This window comes from Diachasma alloeum, unplaced genomic scaffold, assembly GCF_001412515.2.
Source record: "Diachasma alloeum isolate Michigan unplaced genomic scaffold, Dall2.0 Dall_scaffold_00879, whole genome shotgun sequence".
Lineage (NCBI taxonomy): Eukaryota > Metazoa > Arthropoda > Insecta > Hymenoptera > Braconidae > Diachasma > Diachasma alloeum.
This window is the reverse complement of record NW_021681000.1, coordinates 87919-112271: the sequence shown is the minus strand read 5'-3', so window position 1 is coordinate 112271 and position 24353 is coordinate 87919. Positions and strand designations below refer to the sequence as shown.

The following is a 24353-nucleotide window of genomic DNA, read 5'->3' as shown; positions in this document are numbered from 1 at the left end:
GAGGCGCGGCGCTCATAGCGCGACCAACGGAGAGTTAAATTCAACTCAACTTTATGATTTTCAGACAACAAAGCTGTATCGCCTTTTGCACTGAAAAAGTAAAAAATGTAATTTCACCGCAGGGACTTTTTCACTTGCATATCTTTAAACTATAACTCTATTGATATTTTCGTGCTTCTATACTACCCCAGGCAGTTTAATACTGTTAATGATTTATTTACACACATCCATCATGATTGAACAATGTTTTCAACTCCAAATAAACGATAAATAAACGTGAAAAAGGAAAGCCGAGGAAACTGAGTGGATGGAGAAAATAAACAGAAAACAAAACAAAAATCGTCGACAAAAAAAACTTTATTCAAAGAAAAATGATGATAGGTATAAATGGGAATAACCATAAGCTCTTAAATATTTTGAGAAAGAAAAAATAAACGATTGGATTAACGAAAAATAAATATGTCATGTTGACAAAATCGAAAAAAAATCGCAAGCTGAATAAAATGATTATTGCAATTAGAAAAGAAAAGATAATGAAAAATAATAATTATAATAAAAAATCATATAACTTGTTAGTGTCGATCGACTGTCTCAGAACTCATAATAAAGGATATTCCTATGATAACAATAATCATAAAAGCAACGATATAAACCGTAAATTCTGGCAGAACCCCTTGATAAAAATCCTATCAAGCAAAGCTCAACCTATCACCCTTTTATCATCAAATTTAAGCATCGAAAACTGCAATGAATTGCACATTAACCCTCAGCATTCTAACATTTTCATTTCGCAAGTATAAAAGAAATTATGGCATCAATATAAAAGAGAAAAAACGTAATCATACGTTCTTGGCTACCACGTAGTTGAGACCAGTCTCAAAAAATCAAAAAATATAGAATCAAATTTTACGTCACATTCCTGATGGACTCTTTTCTTTTAGAGACAAATTCAGCGAGACGAAACTGACGCAATTTTATCTTCAAAAATCTTGTAAATTACAGGAAAAAATTGGAAAAAATAACGAAGAGTTGAACCCTAATAAATCAACTTCGAATGTGTTCATTTCCAGGAGATGATTTTGTAGCTGAAGTAATGGAAAAATAAACAGCCCTCTAATTAGAAACGAGTGGCATATAAAACTTATGTTTGGGGGTGTCCCTAGTGTGCTTGAAAGGCGCCTTTTTAGTCTCCAGTAGAGCAGCAGGACAGGGTCCCTTGACCCTGGGCACAAACTCCCTCTTATACATGCTGGAATTCACGTGCGAGGCTTCCCCAAGGCTGATGTGCGACTCGTTCGTGGACCTGTGCACCCTCTCGACCCTCTGCCCCGAGAAATTCCCATAAGTCGACTTGGCCTCGCTATTAGAGTAGAATTTCCCTCCAACAGTTAAATTATCCTTCCTCACGATCCTCTGAGGGCGTTCGTAACTCGAAGATGCGTAGGGATTGCCATCCTTCGAGCTTCGGTGAAGAGAAGTCAAGCTCTTTCTGTCCGAGCTCTGCGACGAGTTGCTGATGTACTGTCCAGACTCAGCAAGATTGGAAATGCTCTTCTTCTGATCAGCAGCTGTGGACGAGCTCGTGTGAAGAGCTTCAGTCGACGACACGACTCCCTTTCTATGGAGAACCGAGTTGCTGACATCAGTGGACGACGAAGAGATGATGTTCTTTCTGTGGTGCGTGGACTTCCCAGAGTCGATGATCACACGCTCTGTGGACTGAGCCCCAGCCAATGCCTGTCGGAATTCCGAGCTTGTTTGCCCATTGGAGCTGTACTTCGCCTGACTCGACTTCGTGTGCTGTTGGGACAAGTGTCTACTATTCACGTGGGCCTCTGAATGCTGAGTGTTGACGTAGTCCCGCCTGGAAGACGACTGCTGAGACTTCTCAGCCCTCTGGGTCTGGATTTCCTGAGAGGAGAGATGTCTCTCCGAGTGTCTCACATCGTCGCGGACCACCTGGTGCTCGGGAATCGATGGAATTGACCTCCTCGGAGAGACTGATCTCCTCTCAGCCTCAGTGACTTGAGACTGACCGCTGTGATGAGCAGATTGCGACGACGACGACACCCTTTGACCAGTGGCAGACGTCATCCTCGTCGTCATCACGACACTTCCGTCATCCAAAGTCTTGATATCAGACTCGACGTTTTTCCTATTCTCGATGTCACGAGTCTGGGAGACCCTGGCAGCCACGTCCTTCCCAGTTCTCTTCGTGTAAGTGTTGTAATTCTTCTGATTGGTGGTCATCATGGTGCTGCTGTCGTCCCCAAGTGAGATCGTGGACTCCATGTGCCTGCGCCTGTTGACAGGCCCCGCAGGACTCACATCCTTCTTCGTGGGGGAGAACGAGTCGGAGCTGGTGGTCCTACACTCCATACTTCCGGAGTTGACCCTGAGGTTGTCCTCGTGCCTCTTAATCTCCGCCCTCTCGCCCCTGACGACCTTGTAAGTGGACTTCTGGGAGGTCGTCCCATGAAAGTCACCAGTCATCTTGAGGTTGTCCTCTCTTCTGACGACTTCAGTTCTCTCAGATCGCTTGGGGAGATAGTCGTCCCTGGGGTGGGCGACGAAGTCACCCTCTGGCTTCAGATTGTCATCGGGCTTGATCGGCGATCGTCTCTCCCCAGGACCGGCCTGCGACACCTTAGTGTAGTCATCCCTCCGACGATGATCCACAAACTCCCCCTCAATCCTCAGATTATCCTCGTGTCTCCTGATGTCCGTCCTCTCGACCCTCGTAATCTTCTTGTAATCGTCCCTCGACCGATGAATATTCATCTCCCCCTCCATGTGGAGATTGTCCTCGTGTCTCTTAATATCCACTCGATCTCCATTCGTCACACGAACGTAGTCCTCTCGACTCGTTGGGCTGACTTGCATCTCTCCTTCAGGTCTGAGGTTGTCCTGGGGCTTCTTAACGGGAGCTCGATCCCCTCGTTTGGGTGTGTAGTCATCGCGTGGGGTGAAGTCATAGTCCCCTTCTGGGTGGAGATTGTCCTCGTGTCGAATTGGAGTCCTGCGTTCGGCTGGACCCACTTTCGTCGGACTTCGCTTCTCGAAGTCGCCCTCTGGCTTGAGATTATCCTTCGGCCTCTTCGGGGAGGCGCGCTCTGCAGGCTGATACCCGGGCTTCTGAGGGGTTTGGAAGTCACCCTCAGGCTTCAGGTTGTCGGGGTGACGTATTGGGGTTCTTCGCTCGCCTGGGCCGTACCTGTCGGGAGTGGGACGCTCGAAGTCACCTTCGGGTTTGAGATTGTCCTTCGGTTTCTTCACGTCCGCACGATCTCCGCGTCTTGGAGCCTCGGGTTTCGGTCTTCTGGCGAAGTCTCCTTCGGTTTTCAGGTTGTCAGGGTGCTTTATCGGGGATCTGCGCTCGCCAGGACCGATTGGCTTGCAGGTGGGACGGTCGAAGTCTCCTTCAGGCTTGAGATTGTCTTTGGGCTTCTTCTGGATGGGCCTCTCTGCAGGACGATAGCCCTCATGCTCAGGACGCTCGAAGTCACCCTCGGGTTTGAGATTGTCTGGGTGTCTAATGGGCTGTCTTCTCTCTGCTGGCCCAGTCGGGGATTTCGTTGGTCTCTCGAAGTCACCCTCCGGTCTCAGGTTGTCCTCGTGACGAACTATCTCTGTACGTTCGCCCCGAGTCACGTGGTAATCGTCTCTGCGGTGGATGTCAGTGAACTCGCCTTCGATCTTCAAGTTATCTTCTCTTCTGACGACGTCGACACGTTCAATTCTCCTCGTCGTTGTGTAATCGTCCCGGGACCTGTGGATGTCGATTTCACCCTCCATCTTCAAGTTGTCTTTGTGAACAACAATCTCAGAGCGCTCTCCTCTCGTTGGTTTGAAGTCGTCCCTGGGGCGACCCTCGAAGGGACCTTCAGGCTTCAAGTTGTCCTTGGGTTTCTTCTGCACTGGACGCTCCGCTCGTTTCGGTGAGAAGTCATCCTTTGGACGACCCACGAAGTCACCCTCAGGATGAAGATTGTCTTCGTGCTTTATTGGACTTCGTCGCTCACCAGGTTTGACCGGCGTTTTAACAGGTCTGTCAAAGTCCCCTTCAGGTTTAAGATTGTCTTTAGGCTTCTTCTGGATGGGTCTCTCTGCAGGGCGGTAGCCCTCATGCTCAGGACGTTCGAAGTCACCTTCAGGCTTCAGATTATCCGCATGTTTAATAGGAGATCTGCGTTCTCCAGGGCCAACCGGCTTCTTCTCAGGTCTCTCAAAGTCCCCTTCAGGTTTAAGATTATCTTTAGGCTTCTTCTGGATGGGTCTCTCTGCAGGGCGGTAGCCCTCATGCTCAGGACGTTCGAAGTCACCTTCAGGCTTCAGATTATCCGCATGTTTAATAGGAGATCTGCGTTCTCCAGGGCCAACCGGCTTCTTCTCAGGTCTCTCAAAGTCCCCTTCAGGTTTCAGATTGTCCTGGGGCTTCTTGATATCAACCCTATCTCCCTTCTTCGGGGCCTCCTCCTTCGGTCGCCTCACGAACTCGCCCTCAGGCTTCAGATGATCAGGATGTTTAATCGGGGTTCTGCGCTCCGCTGGTCCCACCGGCTTGCACACAGGCCTCTCAAACTCACCCTCTGGCTTCAAGTTGTCCGGGTGTCGAATGATGTCGACTCTCTCACCCCGAACGACCTTGTAATCATCCCGAGTTCTCATGTCGATGAACTCACCCTCCATTCGGAGATTGTCTTGGTACCTGGTGACCTCGACACGCTCGCGCTCCACGAAATCTACGTAATCATCCCGCGAACGCCAGACTTCAATGTCACCTTCAGGTGCCAAGTTGTCTTGTGGCTTCTTCTGAATCGGTCGCTCTGCTGGACGATAGCCCTCGTGCTCAGGACGCTCGAAGTCTCCTTCAGGTTTGAGATTATCCGCGTGTTTGATGGGAGACCTGCGTTCTCCAGGACCCACTGGCTTCTTCACGGGTCTTTCGAACTCCCCTTCAGGTTTGAGATTGTCTTTAGGCTTCTTTTGAATGGGTCTCTCTGCTGGACGATAGCTCTCGTGTTCAGGTCTCTCAAAATCACCTTCAGGCTTGAGATTATCTGCATGTTTAATAGGAGACCTGCGTTCTCCAGGACCCACTGGCTTCTTCACGGGTCTTTCAAAGTCTCCTTCAGGTTTGAGATTGTCTTTAGGCTTCTTTTGAATGGGTCTCTCTGCTGGACGATAGCTCTCGTGTTCAGGCCTCTCAAAATCACCTTCAGGTTTAAGATTATCTGGATGTTTAATTGGAGATCTTCTTTCAGCTGGTTTGAAGGGCTTCTGCTCCCTGTCTGGGAAATCTCCCTCGGGGAATAGATTATCTGGATGACGAACGATTGGAGCTCTTTCACCGGGACCATAAGGAATTTCCTGAGGTCTCTCAAAATCACCTTCAGGTTTGAGATTGTCTGGATGTCTAATAGGAGTTCTTCTCTCTGCAGGCTTAACTGGTGTCTTACTAGGTCTCTCAAAATCTCCTTCAGGTTTCAAATTATCCTGCGGTTTCTTCGGAGTAGGTCTCTCAGCAGGACGGTATTGTTCATGTTCAGGCCTCTCGAAGTCGCCTTCAGGTTTGAGATTATCCGGATGTCTAATTGGTGTTCGCTTCTCAGCAGGTTTAACAGGTGTGTGCACCGGGCGTTCAAAGTCCCCTTCGGGTTTGAGATTATCTTGGGGTTTCTTGACATCAGCACGATCCCCCCTCTTCGGAGCCTCTTCCTTAGGTCGTTTCACGAAGTCTCCTTCGGGTTTGAGGTTGTCTGCATGTTTTATCGGAGTCCGGCGCTCTGATGGACCCATCGGTTTCTTCTCAGGTCTCTCAAACTCACCCTCAGGCTTCAAGTTATCCTCTGGCCTCTTGATTTCCGGCCGCTCAGCCCTCTTAGGGGTGTAATCATCCTTCGGACGACCCTCGAAGGGCCCTTCCGGTTTTAAATTGTCTGCATGACGAACGATATCAACTCGTTCACCTCGAACAACCTTGAAATCGTCCCTCGTTCTGCTGTCGGTGAATTCACCCTCCATCCGGAGGTTATCCAGGAACTTGGTGACCTCCACACGTTCACGAATTTTATAATCAATGAAATCATCACGAGAACGCCAGATTTCAATGTCACCCTCAGACACCAGATTGTCTTGTGGCCTCTTCTGGATTGGGCGGTCAGCAGGACGGAATTTATCATGTTCAGGTCTCTCGAAATCACCTTCAGGCTTGAGATTATCTGGATGTTTAATCGGAGATCTTCTTTCAGCTGGTTTGAAGGGCTTTTGCTCCCTCTCTGGGAAATCTCCTTCGGGGAATAAATTATCTGGATGACGAACGATTGGAGCTCTTTCTCCAGGACCATATGGAATTCCTTCAGGTCTCTCAAATTCACCTTCAGGTTTGAGATTATCTGGATGTCTAATAGGAGTTCTTCTCTCTCCAGGCTTATTTGGCGTCTTAACAGGTCTTTCGAAGTCTCCTTCAGGTGTGAGATTGTCTTTAGGCTTCTTTTGAACGGGTCTTTCTGCTGGACGATAGCTCTCGTGTTCAGGCCGCTCAAAATCACCTTCAGGCTTGAGATTATCTGGATGTTTAATCGGAGATCTTCTTTCAGCTGGTTTGAAGGGCTTCTGCTCCCTCTCTGGGAAATCTCCCTCGGGGAATAAATTATCTGGATGACGAACGATTGGAGCTCTTTCACCAGGACCATAAGGAATTTCCTCAGGTCTCTCGAAATCACCTTCAGGCTTGAGATTATCTGCGTGTTTAATAGGAGACCTGCGTTCTCCAGGACCCACTGGCTTCTTCACAGGTCTTTCAAAGTCTCCTTCAGGTTTGAGATTGTCTTTAGGCTTCTTTTGAACGGGTCTTTCTGCTGGACGATAGCTCTCGTGTTCAGGCCGCTCAAAATCACCTTCAGGCTTGAGATTATCTGGATGTTTAATCGGAGATCTTCTTTCAGCTGGTTTGAAGGGCTTCTGCTCCCTCTCTGGGAAATCTCCCTCGGGGAATAGATTATCTGGATGACGAACGATTGGAGCTCTTTCACCAGGACCATAAGGAGTTTCCTCAGGTCTCTCAAAATCACCTTCAGGTTTGAGATTGTCTTTAGGCTTCTTTTGAACGGGTCTTTCTGCTGGACGATAGCTCTCATGTTCAGGTCTCTCAAAATCACCTTCAGGCTTGAGATTATCTGGATGTTTAATCGGTGATCTTCTTTCAGCTGGTTTGAAGGGCTTTTGCTCCCTCTCTGGGAAATCTCCCTCGGGGAATAGATTATCTGGATGACGAACGATTGGAGCTCTTTCACCAGGACCATAAGGAGTTTCCTCAGGTCTCTCAAAATCACCTTCAGGTTTGAGATTATCTGGATGTCTAATAGGAGTTCTTCTCTCTCCAGGCTTAATTGGCGTCTTAACAGGTCTTTCGAAATCTCCCTCAGGCTTCAAATTGTCCTGTGGCTTCTTCGGAGTTGGTCTCTCAGCAGGACGGAACTTCTCATGTTCAGGTCTCTCGAAATCTCCTTCAGGCTTGAGATTATCTGGATGTTTAATCGGAGTTCTTTTCTCGGCAGGTTTGAAAGGCTTTCTTTCTCGGTCTGTGAAGTCCCCCTCGGGCTTCAAATTATCCTCAGGGCGTTTCACCTCAGGTCTCTCCCCCCGTTTAGGAGTAAAATCATCCTTAGGGCGGCCCTCGAAGGGCCCCTCCGGTTTCAAATTATCCTTCGGCTTCTTAACTTCAGGTCTGTCCCCTCGTTTAGGAGTGAAGTCATCCTTAGGACGCCCTTCGAACGGTCCTTCAGGCTTCAAATTGTCGATGGGACGAATCGGCTGTGGACGGTCTACTCGTCCAGGGGTGTAATCATCCTTGGGGCGACCCTCGAACGGCCCCTCAGGTCGCAGATTATCCTCTCTCCTCAGAATAACAGTTGTTCTGTAATCTGTCTCGTCGAAGGCTCTGTATTCCTCGTGATTTGTCGTTGTGTTTACGACGTCTATCTGACTCCAGAAACGATCGGTTTTGTCCACAGATGGGCAGCGTTGAGTGGGACGATCTATTTCCAATGCGTCGTAAGTGTGGAAGTCCTCTTTTGTGTGAGAGGTTCCCTGTAATCATAATAACGGGAGCAATTTATAGAGATGCAAATGCGTCACATGACCCGTCATGTCGCATGTCGCTAATTTTTTTCATACATTATCATAAATAAACAGTGATGATTTCCAAGTACAGTGGATAAAATTCGTTGAATACAAAATAAAGTTTAATATAGCATAAAGACAGATCAAAACAATGAAGAGAGATTCACTTGATATTTTCTGGCTATTAAATCAGACCAAGAAGGTCACAGTTCTCATCAAATCACAATTACAATAAAATAATGTACTATTATTATTTTTATTTTGTTTTTTCTTGTTTTTGTCAGCTCGGAAATCCCGTAACACTAATTTTTTGATTATGATTAATTATGTGCAGCGCAATTACCGTAAATTCACCCTCTCCCACAGTGAGATTATCCACTCTACGGATGATTTCAGCACGCTCGACTGTTCGATGATCGATGAACTCAGTGCGTGTTGTTGTTTCATCTGTGAAATCACCCTCGGGCTTGGTGTAGGTATTGCGACGTACCGGGCTTGGACGATCACCAGGTTTTCCGGTGAAGACAAGCTCCGTTGTTGTCACACCTAAAAATCAAGGAAAATGCAATCAAAACATTGATAACGTCCTCCAATCTCTCCAAGGATGTTCATCTGTTTTCCAAAAATCAAATTTCTTTATGATCCTGAAAATTCAGTTGCAACCGCATAGACAAAACGGACTAAACAATTTTGGAAATTATAAAATTAAGCCGATATGAAAAAATATTCTGAATTTGAACAAGAAAAATCTGGTGAACCCGGACGAATAATGGAGACAGTGTAAAAATTCAAACTTAGATAATCCCATGCTAACGCATTCTTTTGGCGCATATTGTCTATTTTTTAGTGAATTTTTATCGATCTGAAAGCGATAACTCTACACGCCTGGAAGAATTTAATACAAAAACATTTCACTAGGAAATTCTATTGGAATTCTGTAGACACCTGTAAGTACAAATTTGCAGAATCATTTTCAGATGAATTTTGTTCTTGTCCCAATTTCAAAATTCAAGAATAATAAAAATGGAAAAAATTAATGAATTCCTATGGAAAAATAAAAATTTACTGACTTGGACTAGGATTTTATTACAATTCTGCTGCCCCTCCATTGGAGTTATAGGGAAATCTTATGGGAAATTCTATAATTTCTTTATAGTTCCAATAGAATATAGTTGTAATGGAATTCAAATAGGAAGCCAATCGAATTTTGTAGCGGTTGCGTTAGGTTTTTTATTGAATTTTATCAGAAATACGTCTATCCGTAGAAAAGACTCAGAATTTCAAGAGTGCTGACACGCTTGAATAAACATCCTTTTAATGCACAAAAACAATTATTTACTGTCAAAATCGCCTTCAGGTCTCAGATTATCCTGAGGTTTCCTAACCGGTGCTCGTTCCCCTCGTGTCACTACATAATCAGTCCTTCTTTCCCCAGTGAAGTCACCCTCAATGTGAAGATGATCCTCATGGTGGAATTTCACCTGGCGATCCACGTGTTTCTCGTTATATTCTTGACGGTAAGACGTGACCCCGTCAATGGGCTCGTGAGGAATGTCCAGGTGGTCCTCCGGTGCATTATGAGGACATCGATGACGTCTAGAATAATATATTTCGTCATTGGACGAACAATATTCATTGTCATGACGCTGCCTTACGGCCGGAATGACGAAAAATTACATAACAACTCTTATTAACAAGATGTTTGTTCCTTCATGTTGAAATCATCATCTCAATCAGTTAAGAAAACTAGAATGTTGGAAAATTCTCAAAATTTCGGGAAATCTTTGGAAACAAGTGGGGAATCTCTTTCGTACAACATAGTGAATATATTTTTGCTCATAAATTAACAATTTGCTTCCAAATGGAATTTCTATGATGATGTATTTTCAATTGAATTCAATGAATCATTAAATTCAACATTGCCCTAACGTTGACGTTAGGGCAATGTTGAATTTAAAAGAACCACAGTGATTCTAAAAGAACCACAGTGGAATTTTTATAGAATTCCAATGAAAATTCAGTACAATTTGTCAGCAATAGCGCTCGTTTGTCCTATTCAACTTTTTCATAAGTGACAATACGAATTCAGTTTAAAGCTGACATCGATTGGAAAAAAATAAGAAAGTAGAAAACGTAGAACCTGTCAGACCCAAATCCATCAATCGAGTGCACGTCCCAAAGTCCGCCACGAAAGGCATCACCGTTTTCCCTCATTTCTGATCACCTCTAGCGACTTCATTGGTATTCGACAGGAGGGATTCGTTAAAACTCTTGCGAAAATCATTCTCTCCTTTCTGAGACCCGTATTCCTATTTTCATCAAATTTCCAATGTTTCATGCTAAATCGACTACATCAACTCATGACTCGTTAAAGCTTCCAATGCAATTATCCCCTAAATTTTCAGTTTCAAGATAAAAATAATTGCGGGGAAATGATGTGAGTGGTCGAGTGAATGAAGGAAAGTGAAACTTTTCGCTGAAAGTAACATGATTCGGTCCCATTGATGGATTACGTCGCGTATGGCAGTTACCGTGTAGGTAGCATTGAGCAAAAAACCAGTGAATCGAATAAGGAAGAGGCCGAGCCGAGGCTGTAGACGGTTCGATTGCCGTGAGGAATCGTCATACCGTAAAAGGTACTGTCTCGTGTCCCATATGCGTCATTTATACGTGTACCAGTGAGGTAGATGTGTACCTTTGATCTGCCCGGACTTATTGAGGCCGTTTACAACACGCGAAGTAATGTAAATGTTTAAGAGTTAAAATAAAAACACGAGTTGAGATCGAAGTGAGCCTTGATCGCATCGATATCGCTCGTTCTGTATTCATTAGTCTTCATTGATTCAGTAGTAAATGGATTCATCCATTTGCAGCAGAACAAGTTGATCTTTCGATTGAATTCCGTTCACATCGAGTCATTTTAGAAGAAAATGACAGAAAATATTTTTTATTGGAAATTTATCGAGCTACAAAAAAAGTTTTATGATATTTTCAGAACGACAGAATAAGAATTTTTAATGAGAAAACTTAATAAGTTGTCTACAAACGTCAACATCTATTAAATTTGGAAGAATTATGCAATTTTTGAGAGAAATGAGGGAAAATCTAAGAGAACTTTTAACATAATTTTCTAGCGAATGCGTTAATTTTCCTATTTAATTTTTTCATACCTGAAGACATATCAATAGGCTTCGAAAATAATTCCGTTTATTCTGCCTCTTCAATTATCTCAACAATTAATTATTCAGGTAAAAACGTCAAGAAATATTTTCGTTGGAAAATTTCTCAGCTACAAAAAAAGAATTCTGTAATTGTTCGAGAAAATAACTTGTGTTCATTCGAGATGAGTGCAAAATTAAGAATGTGAAATGGACTCAAAATAAAAATGGTATTAGATTGTTTTACGTACCCACAAGTGCACAGTTCGCAGATGCACTGTTCCTTCAGTGGAATTTCCTTGAGAACATCAACGGGCAGTGGTGTCCTCGGTTGCGTGTCACCGTCAAGCGAATCAGGTGACTGATCCCGTCGCTTAGGCTTTTTCTCAGGTACCTTATCCTTATCAGGACTTCTACTCGGTTTCCCAGCTGCTGGTCTAGGTTTACCTGGGGATTTTGGCCTCTCATCAGGCTTCTTCGGTTTACCTGGTGTCACGTGATCCCCCGGCTTCTCCGGTGACCTTGGTCTACCGTCTGGGGACCTAGTGATGATGAGAGAAGAATTAATAAAATTATTAGAATAAGGAAAATAAAGTTTCCCAAATTTACGAGTTGCCACTGAATAATTGAACTGACACTTTAACTAATTTTTTCATCAAATGATGATTTCTCAATGACAATGTTTCATGAGTTGCAATAAAATTTGCATTAATTAAAAACTCCTGAGATGAAGAGGAAAAATTTCAGACAAATTTTTAACAGTGTAACCACGTTTGAGAAAATTTTATAGAAAAACGTAGCGAACTCGTTAGAAAATTCTGTTGAATGAAAATTCTATTAATTCCCCTGCTCTTCTACGCGTTTTATTTTCAATATAAATTTTTAATGGAAAATATTCAATAAATAGAAAAAATCAATGAAATTTGATTTTTCTAAAATTATCTAATTTTTTATTTGATTTTTTTTTTAATGATAAGAGAAAAAAATGGGGTGAACAAAAAATTGGAAAATTCATGTCGAGGAATTCCGACAGAAAATGTCTCAATAGAAAAACCTGTGTTGAAAGATGGAACTCCACTCATTTTTTATATAAAAATAGTTTCCTTTGGCCATTTTCTATTTTAAAAAAGTGTGGTAAAGCTGCGAAATTCTCAATTGAAATTCATGACTAGTCGAATAGAATTCTCTATGAAATTCACTTATGCCAGAAACTAATTGAATTTCCAGTATGAGCTCATCAGAAATCCAATAGAATTTTCTGTCCAATTCGCTAGATTTTTATGTAATTTTAGTGTAATATTCTTACCTTCGTGTATCTTCGGGTTGACGAGGACGACTCGGTTTGCCTGCTGCAGGCAATGGTTTTGGTTTGTCCTCTTCCCGAAGACCTGGGATGCCTCGGGGGTAGCCAGGGCGATCGGGTGTGATTTGCTTAGGGGAATCATCTGGGCCCTTTGGACCGTCGATCCTCTCGAAGTGAGTATTGTCGATAACATTATGTGATACCATGCTAGTCACCTGTTCCTGATTGATAACGTCTTGTGTCGACGTCTCGATGACATCTCTCTATCGAAAAAAAATGAAATGAACAATTAAATCATTTCCTTAAATCACACCATTCACTTCCATCCTCATTACATTTTTTAAGCGAGCAAATTCAGTATCATTAAACGTAAAAAAAAATCATAGCCGTATGAACAAATTTCATAAAAAAACCTAGCGAATTTGTTAGACTATTTTATTGGATTTCTACTGAATTTTTTATGAGTTTTTGGGTGATTCTATTGAAATGTTCAATAGGAAATATTCGATAGAAAAAATCAATCGAATTCGATGTTTCGATACAACTTTTTCTGTTGAGATATTTTCTGTAGATCTTCCTCGGCTAAAATTTTCCAAGTTTTTTTTCGAGAAAATTCTGTAGAAAATAACTCAATAGACTAAGTTGTATAGAAAATTTGAATTCTATTGACTTTTTCGATAGAATATTTTCTATTGAACATTTCAATAGAATCGGCCAGAATCATTTTTGTTGTTCATTTGACATCATCATTTGGTTGTTAATTTTCAAATAAACATGAGATCATAGTGAATACCAGTTATCTCTTCTTGAGATCCATTTGATTAGGAGGAATCGAACTTCTCGTGAATTGAAGTTTCTTTTATTTGTCGAAATAATGAGAGTATTTGATTTATTTCTAGCCAAAAGTTTGCTAACTCCAGAAATTCGTTGGTTTATTCAAAAATCAAAATTATTCTCATGATTAAATACGTTGTTATCTCAATCAACACGATCATACGTTGTTCCAAATAAATTATTTATTTGAAATTGGTTCAAGTATATAGTACTTGTTCCAAGAAAGAAACATCTCAATAAAAATATTTTTTTGTATTAGTGTAGTATAAGTTAATCGCAAAAAACACGTTGGAGATTTTTATTAGGTTGACATTTCGATGAAAAAAAAATCGACTCCCTAATTTTCGGTGACCGGTGACGATTCTGACTAACAAAATCAAATTCCTGAGGGAAAATCACGCGGAAAAACTATTTTAAATTTTTTTCTCTCGAAAAACCAAAAAAATGTTCTCAATCCCAGGGTGAACACCCCCTTAATTTTTTTTCGTACGTGTAATCCCTTGTTTGAGCACTGGTTGAGAAACAATTCTCGAAACGTGACTTAAATTGATTTCATGTGATTAGACAGCTTTAACCACCAGGCAATTAAAGCCAACGACCGTTTACCATTGCTCTAATTATACACCCCAAGTTCGATGCACCTACGTTGCGAAACAAAGACACCGGGTGAAGGCATCCTGATTTAGCCTCCACTGAATACTATGACGTAATGTGTTAATAAACTTAGTGGGTGGATGAGTTGATTTTTTTAGCAATTGAATGAGCCTGTGTGAACGAAGAACATGTGTTTGACCACGAGTGCAATTGTGGGTTATCATTGAATCGATATCTTGTTATACAGGATGCATCAATGGGGTATGGTGAAACCGCATCGCTTAACTCTGAGCTCCTGTATGAGCATTTTCATCGATCATTGGGTTTTTGCGCAGTCTACTGTGAATATCTCACCTGGTGGTAATATACACCGACAGAAATATAATGAGCGGATTTTGTCTCTCTGATTTCATTAAAAAGAGAAAAAATTCGGATTTCCTTCACAAATTTACTGCAACTCGTTGAGTGTAATTAATAATTTCATTTTAATTGAATATTAACTTCAATTTTTGGTGCAATTTTTATGATATTCATAATTATCATAAAAATTACTGAAGAAAATTAATGAATTAAATCCTCGATGAAATCTTCACTCAATGAATGCTTATAGATTTTTAAAAAATCTTGTCATTTTATTAACGATTGTAAACCAAAAGTTTCCATGATACGTTTACAGAAAAAATAGGAAAATCGTTGGGAATTATTTTCAGGTATAATGTTTTTCAAGGAAAAGAATCGATTAATTTCCCATTGAGAATGTCCAATTACCTTTACAGTTTTCAACGAAAAAGCATAGTCACAGCATTTGGATATATCCAAGTGCAGTCGAATTTTAAACGATCATCTGCAGCGAAACGAAATTGAAAATAAAACATACACTTTTATGTTTACGTTGAGAAAAAAATCGCTGACGTAGTGATATGAATAGCCGTCAAGGTTGCTCATGGTAAAACGTATTCATAACAATCGTTGAAATCAATTTGTCGGAAATTGAATGAAGCCGAAGCACGCGATGATATCACTGACGGACTCGGGTGAGCAACTAAGAGAGTTATATTAACACGGTGTTAGCCTATGCAAAACAGACTAACACACGTTTAATATTACATGTCGACCATGCATTACTGGGGCACAAACGTTGTCTTATTTGTATTTGTCATATGGCGTGTCTGGAGAGAGTTGGAGGATACGTTGAATTCAAGACAAGAAGGTGCGTCCGAGGCCATTTAACTCCCTGTGATCGCGTTGACTTGATGAATTCACTCTAATCACGACTACTTCGATTTTTCGCTGCAGTCCCGCGCATTCAATCTGACTGGAACCATTTTTTCTTGGCCATTACGAATGCCGTTGACTCTGGGAATGCATTTAATGAGTCCACTCAAAATTTACGAGAGACAATTGATTACACTGAGAGGCAATGAACATGTTTTCAAACGAGTTTCGTCTGAACAAAAACAAGGGGAAATTAGTTTTATATTAATATAGAATAGTTTTTTGCTTCCGTATAGAAACTTTGTAATCGTTCCCAATTAAGTTTTGGATTTTTTGTGTTATATCCACCGAGTACGATCCAAAAAGTCCGAAAATGTTTTTTTTATTAACTTTGTTTTGTTCTTGGGAGTATTGATGAGAATAATAATTGTTCATTCAGTTGAATGGAAAATTATTAAGAAGATGTGACGGAGAAGACTTTGTCAATAGATTAATTGAAACCAAAATGAAATTTCAAACATGAGTAACCGAGCTTTTTAAATTTCTTTTCATTTTTATTAGGGGATGTAGTGATTGTGATAAATGGGACTTCTCGGTGGTCACTCAACGATCTAAATTTCCATCACAAAAGCCAACATCACCTCTCTCATTTATCAGATAGTTTGAATTACGTGATTGCAATTGCGGAAGTTGAATTGTAAATTCTTTTATCTTCTTCCCGCACTTATTCACCTTGTCGAAGTGAATGCCATTACATCAGGGTTATTTTTAAATTCGCGGGGAGTTTACTTAGATCCTTGAACAGGATCGGGTGAAAGCACCTCTTGATCTCAAATTTTTAAATTTTCATATTTTGATTCCGTTGATATTTCCGATTATTATTGACAATCTCAAGGGAATAACTAATACAAAAAATCTCAAGGGAATAACTAACACAGAAAAATCACAATCCATCGACTTTTTCTCTCAAATGTGTCTCAGAGAAAATCGCTCGGAAACACTGTGAAATCTGCGAAATAATTCCGATGGAATTCCAATAGAATTTTCTTGCCGAAGCATTTTGTTTTTATCATTCAATTTTTCCATACGCAGAGTGTAATAGAATTATAATGATCACTACAATGGGTCACTCAAGATTATCCAATCAACTTTGTTAACATTTCTCCTTATCACCCAATTCACCATTAAATTTATCAACTCGAATGTGAAAACAATCATTAGCCTCAACTATTAACATAATTCTTTCCATGAAGCTCTTGAAACACGGCGCCTGGAGTTATAATGACCACCACAATGGGATACCGAAGATTATCTAATCAACATTGTTACCATTTCTCCGTACCCCCCAATTCTTCACCAAATTCATCAACACGGATGCGAAAACAATCATTAGCCTCAACTGTTATCACCGTCACATTACAGCTATCATTTTCTATTTGGGTTATCTATTTTCCAACGAATGTATCAATTGGCTTCCTCGATGTCACGTTCGATTATTTTTGTTAGTAAATAGTAATCGAATATTGTAAACTCACCACATCCCTCACATCCTTGATCTCTGTGACGTAATTCTCCTTGATAACATCGGTCCTACTCGAGGACTTCTCAATGACAAACGACTGCTGAACAACTTCAGTGACAAACGTTGTATCCACATCATTTTTAGAAACAAAACTCCTGACTGTGGAGTCAGATGGTACCGGTTGTTGCTCCCTATCAGGTTTCCTGGGCTTATCCCTGTCTGAGGGTTTTTTGTCCCCAGGTTTAGTTTTTTCTGCGGGTTTCCTGGGCTCTTTAGGTTTCTCGTAAGTGAACGAACCGTCCCAGGTTGATGAGCCTGGCTTTGTCGGACGGGTGGAACGATCTGTTGGGATCGAAGGGGTTTTCTCGGGACTCGTTGGTTTGACTACACCTTTTTCCGGGCTCTGAGGCCTGTCTCTGGGGCCTCGAGGTGTCTTCCCAGGACCCTCAGGTTTCCTCTCAGGGGAAATCGTTGTGGAGACATTTGAGGAGTCAATTGTCTCGGAATCAACTGCTGAAGACGCTTCGACGGTGATGAATTGCGATGTTGTCGTGGAAATATCGGATTTCCCAGTCTTCAGATCTTTAATAGACACTGGACGCTGATCCTCTGGTCTTGCAAGATCTCTTGGTGATTTAGGCTCTTTAGGTTTCTCGTAAGTGAAGGAACCGTCCCAGGTTGAAGATCCAGGCTTCGTAGGACGAGAGGCTCTGTCTCCTGGACTTGGAGATCTCTTTTCAGGGCTCGGTGGTCGTCCAGTTATTTTTTCAGGGCTCTGGGGACGTCTGGTATCCCTCACATCGTGGAAAACTGTTGTTGAAACGTCTGAAGAGTCAATCGTCTTCGAGTCAATTGTGGATGTTGATTCAACGTTGATGAATTTAGTGGTTGAAACATCAATTTTGTCTGTTCTACGATCAGTAATTGGCTCTGGACGTTGGTCTGTACGTTTGACACCTTTAGGATGCTGAAGAACATCTTTGAGAGTGTCTGCAGGTTTTTTCGGCTGTTGAGGCTTCTCATAAGTGAAGGAACCGTCCCAAGTTGAAGATCCAGGCTTCGTAGGACGAGATGCTCTGTCTCCTGGACTTGGAGATCTCTTCTCAGGGCTCGATGGTTTTCCAGTTATTTTTTCAGGGCTCTGAGGGCGTCTGGTGTCCCTCACATCGTGGAGAACTGTTGTTGAAACGTCTGAAGAGTCAATCATCTTCGAGTCAATTGTGGATGTTGATTCAACGTTGATGAATTTAGTGGTTGAAACATCAATTTTGTCTGTTCTTCGATCAGTAATTGACTCTGGACGTTTGATATTTTTAGGATGTTGAAGAACATCTTTGAGAGTATCTCCAGGTTTTTTCGGCTGTTGAGGTTTCTCATAAGTGAAAGAACCGTCCCAAGTTGAAGATCCAGGCTTCGTAGGACGAGATGCTCTGTCTCCTGGACTTGGAGATCTCTTCTCAGGACTCGATGGTCTTCCAGTTATTTTTTCAGGGCTCTGAGGGCGTCTGGTGTTCCTCACATCATGCAAAACTGTTGTTGAGTAGTCAGAGGAGTCGAAGACCTTTGAATCAACTGTTGTTGTTGATTCTACATTGATGAATTCAGTGGTTGAAACATCTGTGTTTTCTGTTCTACGATCTATAATTGGCACTGGCTGTTGGTCTGGACGTTTGGTGATCTCCTTCGGATGTTGAGGCTTATCAACCGGTTGTTTAGGCTGCTGAGGCATCTCATAAGTGAACGAACCATCCCAAGTGGAGGATCCAGGCTTGGTAGGACGGATCGACTTGTCAGTGGAACTTGAAGGCCCTCCAGGTGTCTTTTCAGGGCTCTGGGGTCTCCGAGAATCTCTTACATCATGTACGAGTGTACTGGAGTAGCTCCGAGAGTCAAATGTCTGAGAATCCTCGGCCAAAGTTGATTCTACATTGATGGATTTCGATACTGTAGTTGAATACTCAGTTTTTTCAGTTTTTCGATCAGTAATTGGCACCGGCCGCTGCTCAGGACGCTTGGATACATCTTTAGGGTGCTGAATAATATCTTTGAGAGTATCTGCAGGTTTCTTCGGCTGTTGAGGCTTCTCATATGTGAAGGAACCGTCCCAGGTTGAAGAGCCAGGCTTCGTAGGACGACATACTCTGTCCCCTGGACTTGGAGATCTCTTCTCAGGACTCGATGGTCTTCCAGTTATTTTTTCAGGGCTCTGAGGACGTCTGGTGTCCCTCGTATCATGGAAAACAGTTGTTGAAACGTCTGAAGAGTCAAATACCTTTGAATCAATCGTCGATGTTGATTCAACATTGATGAATTTAGTGGTTGAAACATCAATTTTGTCTGTTCTTCGATCAGTAATTGACTCTGGACGTTTGATATCTTTAGGATATTGAAGAACATCTTTGAGAGTATCTGCAGGTTTTTTCGGCTGTTGAGGCTTCTCATAAGTGAAGGAACCGTCCCAGGTTGAAGATCCAGGCTTCGTAGGACGAGATGCTCTGTCTCCTGGACTTGGAGATCTCTTCTCAGGACTCGATGGTCTTCCAGTTATTTTTTCAGGGCTCTGAGGACGTCTGGTGTCCCTCACATCATGGAAAACTGTTGTTGAGACGTCTGAAGAGTCAAATACCTTTGAATCAATCGTCGATGTTGATTCAACATTGATGAATTTAGTGGTTGAAACATCAGTTTTGTCCGTTGTTCGATCAGTAATTGATCCTGAACGTTGGTCTGGACGCTTGACATCTTTAGGATGTTGAAGAACATCTTTGAGAGTATCTGCAGGTTTCTTCGGCTGTTGAGGCTTCTCATAAGTGAAGGAACCGTCCCAGGTTGAAGATCCAGGTTTGGTAGGACGTGATGATCTGTCCCCTGGACTTGGAGATCTCTTGTCAGATGGTCTTCCAGTTATTTTTTCAGGGCTCTGAGGACGTCTGATGTCCCTCACATCATGGAAAACAGTTGTTGAAACGTCTGAAGAGTCAAATACCTTTGAATCAATCGTCGATGTTGATTCAACGTTGATGAATTTAGTGGTTGAAACACCAGTTTTGTCTGTTCTTCGATCAGTAATTGGCTCTGGCCGCTTGATATCTTTAGGATGCTGAAGAACATCTTTCAGAGTATCTGCAGGTTTCTTCGGCTGTTGAGGCTTCTCATAAGTGAAGGAACCGTCCCAGGTTGAAGATCCAGGTTTGGTAGGACGAGATGCTCTGTCCCCTGGACTCGGAGATCTCCCAGTTATCCTCTCAGGGCTCTGAGGACGTCTGCCGTTCTTCACATCTGATTCCAAGACCTCGTAAGTCTTTGAATCAGCCGTTGAAGTCGACTCTACACTGATGAACCTCCTGCTGCTTGACACATCGACGCTATCCGTCAACGACTCAGTTAGTCCTGTCTGTCCGACAGCATCCCCCGGAAGCGCGTCTCGTCCAACAGACTTGCAAGGTCTCCCACTTCGCCCATCCGCATCCCTTATCACAGTATCCCTCAACCCTGATGACCCAACCTTATAATCCACGGATCTACTCACCGGCTTCCCGTCGACAATAATCACCGTCTCAACAGCTGTTGTCGACAAATCGATGTTCGAGGAGTCGGAGTAGCTCTCGCGGACGCGCGACTGCTCGACAATAATCGAGTCGTTGACGATTTCAGCGGCTCCGGGGGGTCGGCTGCCCCCAGGAGTCGGACTCGACCTCCTCACGTGTTCATCCCTCCGGATTGTCGAGCTGTCTCTCACATCTGAGAAGCTGCTCTCACTAGCCGACGTCTCCACGATGTACGAAGATGTCGAGACATCTGCCTCGTTTATCGTATTGTCATCGGTTACGTCGCGAATGTCAACGTTCGTTCTTCGATGTCTTCTGTCGGCGGCTCGAGGGGTCGAGGACATCGGGGGCTTCTCGAGGGTGAAGCTTCCGTCCCAAGTGGACTCGCCCGGTTTGAAGTGACGCTTGTCTGCACTACCTGGACGAACCGGTGTTGACGCGCCCCGAGGAGACGACGGCTCCTCTTCTTGAATCGTCGTCGATACCGTCGACACTCTCTCGACTCTTCTGCCGTCCGAGGAGTCTTTGTACTCGACGATGTAAGAGGACGACGTCGATTCGACGATATTGCGCTCCTCAGACACATCCCTTATCTCAACATCGGTTCTCCCTGATGTCTGGATTTTCGTAGGCTCGTTCGTTCGTTTCGTCATTTCACACGATTTATTCGATTTATCGATCACGAAACTACCGTCTAGGAAGTCTCCGGGTCTCGAAGGACGAGCGACGTGATCGTGAGACGATTTATCAATCGACGTGACTTCGGAGGAGGTTTTTACTTCCTCGAAGGACGAAGACTGCTCTGAGGAGGTCCTAAGGTCCTCCTGGTGGCGTGTGAGTTTCGACGTCTTCGCCGGGGCCGGAGTCGTTCTTCCCGGGGTCGCCGGTCTCTCGTACGTGAATCTTCCGTCCCACGTCGACTGACCTGGCTTCGACAGGGGAACGCACTTCGTCGTCTTTTTGTCGTCTGTGAACGTCACGTGAGGTTTTCCCGAGGGTTCCACAGTGGATTCAGTCTGGACGTTCTTCCCGCTAGTCGCCACGACGTTTCCATCGATGTTCAGGCGATTCTCAGACTCGTCTATCCGCACTGTGTCTGTGCACAACTGTCCGTTTCTACTTATCCCCTCGGACACAGTTTTCGCCGATTGACTTGATTCCGTGGATTTCCTGTGAACTTCCGGCGGATTATTCCCAACTGATGCGCTTGATGACTCCTCCGTGAAGGACGAGGAGCTCACCACAGACGATGATGTCATAAAGGTGTCGCATCCCACGTTTTCCCTCTGCATTGCGTCACTCGCGATTTTATGTCTGACTTCTGGACGGGGTTTTTCAATCATCTGGCTCTGTTCACCCTGAATAAAGTCCTCGGATGCAGTTGCACCTTTCACCGACGATTTTCCCTGTCTGATTGTCGCGCCCGGGGTCTCTGTCACTTTGATTATATTTCCCCGCGAGTCCATTATTACCTCGCGCGATCCAGAAGTGATTTCTTTCGTGCTGCTGCGGCTCGCAGTCTCAGCACTTGTGCTCGCCTCAGCAACAATCCGCGAGGATGTCACTGTTGTCTCACCCGAGACCTCCGTCGAGGTCGTCACAGCCTCGGTTCCGTCTTTCATTATTTTTTTCTTCCCACTTTTTTTAATGCCCATCACTTGCTTTTTTATTTACCGAAGCAAAAAATCATTCGTTTATTTTCACTTGTCACTCGAGCTCACTAATTAGTTTTTAAATACCTTTTTCAATAGTACGAAATATGTTCCGATGGTTACTTCAAATAATTTTTATCTTTCAGTATAAATATTTTTTTTTTTTTGAGGAATGGAGTGAAATCGATGGAGTTATCGTGAATAGTTCGAATTTAAATTCCACTTATTTATTTCGATGTTGACGGTGTGGTATCGCGATTCGATGTGGCACAGTTCGCGGCCCGTCTGCGAGTACTAAAGGCGCCTACCTCTCAAACACATTTGAATCGGGGGGATCACCAGCGCTGAGAGACGCGCCAGGGCCTCGTCAATTCCATCTCTCCCACTCCCTTTTGGATTATTCCATCCCTACCATAACTACTTATTGTATTTTTTTTTTTCTGTACGGGCACTCAGTTGAAACTCAACACGTAAGTGAGGGCTCTACACAGGCATTTTCTCACTTCACGCAACTGCACGAATCAACAGACTCCCCTACCTGCGCCTCTTTTTCAACAAATGTTTGAAATGCCTTTTCGATGTGTGCGAATGCCGCGTGGGACGCTGACGGAACGACGTGTCAAGATTTATATGCACGTGTGTGAGTGTTTACGCTCCGCTGGGTTTTAGCGCGCCGGTTTCGTGCGAGTGGGAGACACCGGAATCCACAGGTCTTATGTCTTTTCGGTGTTTATTAGAGGAAAATATTGCATGCGACTCACGCGAGGATCTTCCGCGGATCTTCTCGTTTCCATGTCTGGAACTTTTGACGGGTATTTTTGGAAATAGTTTTGTACCACATGGGGGAACACGCACGAAAAAATTTATAGAAATAGAAAAAATTACCGAATTCGTTCGAAAGTTCTTTTGAAAAAGTCAATAGAATTCGATTTTTCTGTGTAACTTATTCTCTTCAGATATTTTCTGCTGAATTGTCTCGGCTCAAATTTTCCAAGTTATTTTCATTCCATTTTTCTTTTCTTCTCATCAAGACAATCAAACAAAAAAACTTGGAAAATTTAGGCCGAGACAATTCAGTAGCGAAGGGGTAAAACGGTACAAGTCTATTTTGACTAGTGACCAGTTTTCAATGAATATCTCGGAATCTAAGGGAGATAGCAAAATTGTGGTTATAAACTTTTTGTAGAGCCGATTGAGGGCTACAACAATGTAATTACAAAAATTTCCCTTAGATTCGGAAATATCCCTCAAAAGCTCAACAGGGAGTTTAATTATGAAGAGAAGATTAAAGTCTAGAAAAAATCTCGGAAAATCTGAAAAAATGAGTGAAAATTCTGTGCCCAATGTAAAAATTATGCCCGAAATGTTATGTCAGACGAGAGGCTATTATTTAAAAAAATCATTGAAGAAAGAATTTAATGGATCAATTTTTTTACACTCATCAGAGTTAGATTCATGGGAATAATTATCACTGATGAATATTTTTTTTGACTTTATGAATTCATTTTTCTTCGTTACACTCACCGACTCAACTGGAGTTTACTCATACTACTTTAAGTAGAAAAAGACCGGCTGTTTTCACTGAACCATTCTCATAACTCCTTCCGCAAGGTGGATTTCTCGTTTGTTTTGAGAGGTTTAGACCCCCGGGATTATTGTGGCGAGGTCGTTAGTCATTTTTGGGGCGTGTGTTTGTTGATGAGGGCCTCCGAGAAGTGAGACTCTATTAATGGTTGTTCGGTGTTATCGAGAGCGTAATCGGTCATGTGAGTCAATGTTTTTTTGGTGCGTATTTCAAGTGGATTCCAGGTCGGAGTTATTTCAACTCGTCGTCTCCCAGATGTATTCATTCCTTCATTTCTTCATTTACTTCATTATTCATTTATTTATTTCAAATTTCACACGATTCCCACAGCCACAGCCGATAAGGGGATCCAATATAAATAATGCAAAGTATAATGATGATAGGTGTAAAGTAAATGATAAGTGGTATAAAATGTAGAGGTCAGCAGTTCCAAAACGGCAGTTTTATGAACAATGCATATTAGATCCAATCTAATGCTATTACTAGGTCTTGGGGTCTTTCAAGGCCTTTCTCTACTTGAGCAGATCCACGCCGAATTAACAGGCCAAACAAGTCGATGCCGGGGATTTTTACCTCTATTTTTTTCTGAGAAGACGGTGTTTATACAAAAATTTTGAAGATTTAAAAATTGAAAAATTACATAATAATAATCCGATGAAATTGTCAGTCTCCAATTCTGAATTTCCGTGAATTTTTCTACTCATTTCATCAAACGACACGGATAGAAATCTAATTCATAGGTATTCTTCCATTAGTCGAAAAAATATATCGATTTTAAAGTACTTAATTAAATCCTCGATTACCAATAAATGAAAACT

General features: G+C 42.6%; 2 protein-coding genes across 4 annotated transcripts; both read right to left on the bottom strand.

Annotated features, from left to right (window-relative positions):
- Nucleotides 1-339: 339 nt before the first annotated feature.
- On the bottom strand, nt 340-18574 carry LOC107045148 (titin). Of its 3 annotated transcripts, none has more exons than XM_015267300.1 (7): nt 16764-18574; nt 12589-12848; nt 11534-11824; nt 9464-9720; nt 8468-8670; nt 6204-8091; nt 340-5042 (listed from the first exon to the last, which is right to left on the bottom strand). In XM_015267300.1, the coding sequence occupies exons 1-7, from the start codon at nt 18477-18479 to the stop codon at nt 1114-1116; spliced, it is 8544 nt and encodes a 2847-aa protein (XP_015122786.1). In that variant the 5' UTR covers nt 18480-18574; the 3' UTR covers nt 340-1113. The 3 variants fall into 3 exon arrangements, with proteins under 3 accessions (XP_015122786.1, XP_015122788.1, XP_015122785.1); XM_015267302.1 differs by having other exon boundaries at nt 6726-8091; XM_015267299.1 differs by having other exon boundaries at nt 340-7073; nt 7335-8091.
- Nucleotides 18574-22228, bottom strand: LOC107045108 (microtubule-associated protein futsch). Its single transcript, XM_015267243.1, has 2 exons — nt 18623-22228; nt 18574-18581 (listed from the first exon to the last, which is right to left on the bottom strand). Exons 1-2 carry the CDS (start codon nt 21951-21953, stop codon nt 18574-18576), a joined length of 3339 nt encoding a protein of 1112 aa, XP_015122729.1. The 5' UTR covers nt 21954-22228.
- Nucleotides 22229-24353: the final 2125 nt, after the last annotated feature.